This window comes from Lolium rigidum, unplaced genomic scaffold (genome assembly GCF_022539505.1).
Source record: "Lolium rigidum isolate FL_2022 unplaced genomic scaffold, APGP_CSIRO_Lrig_0.1 contig_41807_1, whole genome shotgun sequence".
Classification (NCBI taxonomy): Eukaryota; Viridiplantae; Streptophyta; class Magnoliopsida; order Poales; family Poaceae; genus Lolium; species Lolium rigidum.
Window position 1 is genome coordinate 41018 of NW_025900517.1, and position 1961 is coordinate 42978.

The 1961-nt window shown below is 59.9% G+C and overlaps 1 protein-coding gene across 1 annotated transcript; it reads left to right on the forward strand.

The window, feature by feature from the left end:
- Positions 1–287: 287 nt before the first annotated feature.
- LOC124681407 (zinc finger A20 and AN1 domain-containing stress-associated protein 10-like) lies at positions 288–782 on the forward strand. The gene has a single exon (XM_047216331.1). The coding sequence runs from the start codon at positions 288–290 to the stop codon at positions 780–782; it is 495 nt and encodes a 164-aa protein (XP_047072287.1).
- Positions 783–1961: the final 1179 nt, after the last annotated feature.

The window sequence follows — 1961 nt, forward strand, 5'->3', positions numbered from 1 at the left end:
CATCCCGTGGCCGGCCGTGGGTTGGTGGACGGTGGACCTGACTAGCTGGGTGGGATTCGGATTCGGGATCACTTCGCCGACTGCCACAGGATATGGGAAGAGCGCAACGCCTTCAAAAGGCCACGCATCTACCAGGCTACAGGCACAGCAGCATCGAAATCGTCTCAGGCGGAACAGAGCAGCCAAGAGAGATCTTGTTGCGCTAGCGCAAACGACGACGAACCCTAGCTAGTACGTAAGGAGAGAACACGCCAGATCGTCGACATCTCTTACACCTCGAGCGAGCAATGGCGGAGATGCAGCAGGCGGGTGGTGCTCCGGCTTCGGACGGCCACGCAACAGTCCTGTGCGCGAACGACTGCGGCTTCTTCGGCAGCGCGGCGACCGGCAACCTCTGCTCCAAGTGCTTCAAGGAGCAGCAGCAGATCATCGGCGTCGCTGCCGTTGGTGGCGCGCCCCCGGTGGACAGCGTCGTGTCCAGCTTCGCGTCGCTGCGGATCAAGGAGTCAGGCGGACAGCGTGCTGCTGCTGCCACCGGAGTCGGAGGCGAGGTGCAGGCCGGGAAGGAGGTGGTTCCGACGACCGCTACCAAGAACCGGTGCGAGACGTGCCGGAAGAAGGTGGGGCTGCTCGGGTTCGCGTGCCGCTGCGGCGGCACCTACTGCGGCGCGCACCGTCACGCCGGCGCACACGCCTGCGGGTTCGACTACAAGGCGGCCGGCCGCGAGCAGATCGCGCGTCAAAATCCCCTCGTTGTAGCATCCAAGCTCGACAGGATTTGACTTCGAGATCGTTTCAATGAGTAGAGATAGTAGCTTAAGCTAGCCTTTTATTATGTTTTCTGTTGTTGTTTCCACCACTTTGTTAAAACATTCACATGTGCATATAAACACTCTCATATACGTATATATATAAATAATTTCCAGTATCTACCTCTCACATTTTTTCCTAAAATAAACATTATTTGACTTGATTTTCTTCTGCTAATTGGCCAAGATCAAAATATGGCGTGCGATGTACTTTGCTAGCAAACTGCGCTGAAAACCATCCGTGTGCTTTGTTCTCCCACGAAATATCACTGCTGTTTCTTCTTAAGTTCAATGATCTATCTCCTTCTTTTCGGTTGTTTGTCTCACTTAGTTGCAAGTGAATTTTGCGATTACAAGAGGGAAAACGATTGCTTTCCCCCGGGGATGAGAACGCACCCGTCCTCCGCATCCTGAGCGCGCCGCGTGTCCCTTTTTCGTGGCAGAAAAGAAGCAGGCCCCACCACTACTTCGTCCCCATCTTCTATCATCTTCTCCATGATTCCCCACCGCTCGACCTCCTGAAAATCCCTCCGTCGCCACGCCCTTCCTCCACCTCCGCAACGGCGCAACGATGCTGCCCTGCCCCGTGTGATTCCGCCACCACGCAATTCCTCTCCCTCCGCAACGGCGCCGCCGCGCCCTGTTGGATTCCGCCGCCGCGCCGCGAAGTTGGGGACGTCGCGGAGAAGGTGCACACGCCGACAACCGCCGCGACTCCGCAACTGCGACCCCCGCTGCTTCGCCTTCTACAGCGTGCCGCCCGGCGTTGCTGCTAGCGGCGCCCGGTGTTGCTCCAACCGGCGCTCGGTGTTGCTGCTAGCGGCGCCCGGCCCGTACTCGAGCGCGCCGCCGCCGGCCGGCCGCCGCCGCCCACAGCGACCCATGGTCAGCCACCGCGACTAGCGCCGCCTTCCTCCCCCGCGCGGACGGCCACAAACCTTTCGCGTGCCACCGGCTCCTTGTCGAGCGCCACCACCGCTCAACCCGCCAAGCCGGCGATCTTCTTCTCCACGGCCGATGGGCTACCTTCTTCCCCATGGACGAGGGAGGCCTTCTTCCCCCAGCCGCCGCCTCACCCTCCAACCACCACCCTATTTCTTCCAGATGGGTCGCAGCGTCGGGCAACTGGAGTCGCAGCCGCGTCGACAGAAG

Excerpts from the sequence above, each read along its gene's own strand:
- LOC124681407 (XM_047216331.1), top strand. The coding sequence starts at position 288 with ATGGCGGAGATGCAGCAGGCGGGTGGTGCTCCGGCTTCGGACGGCCAC.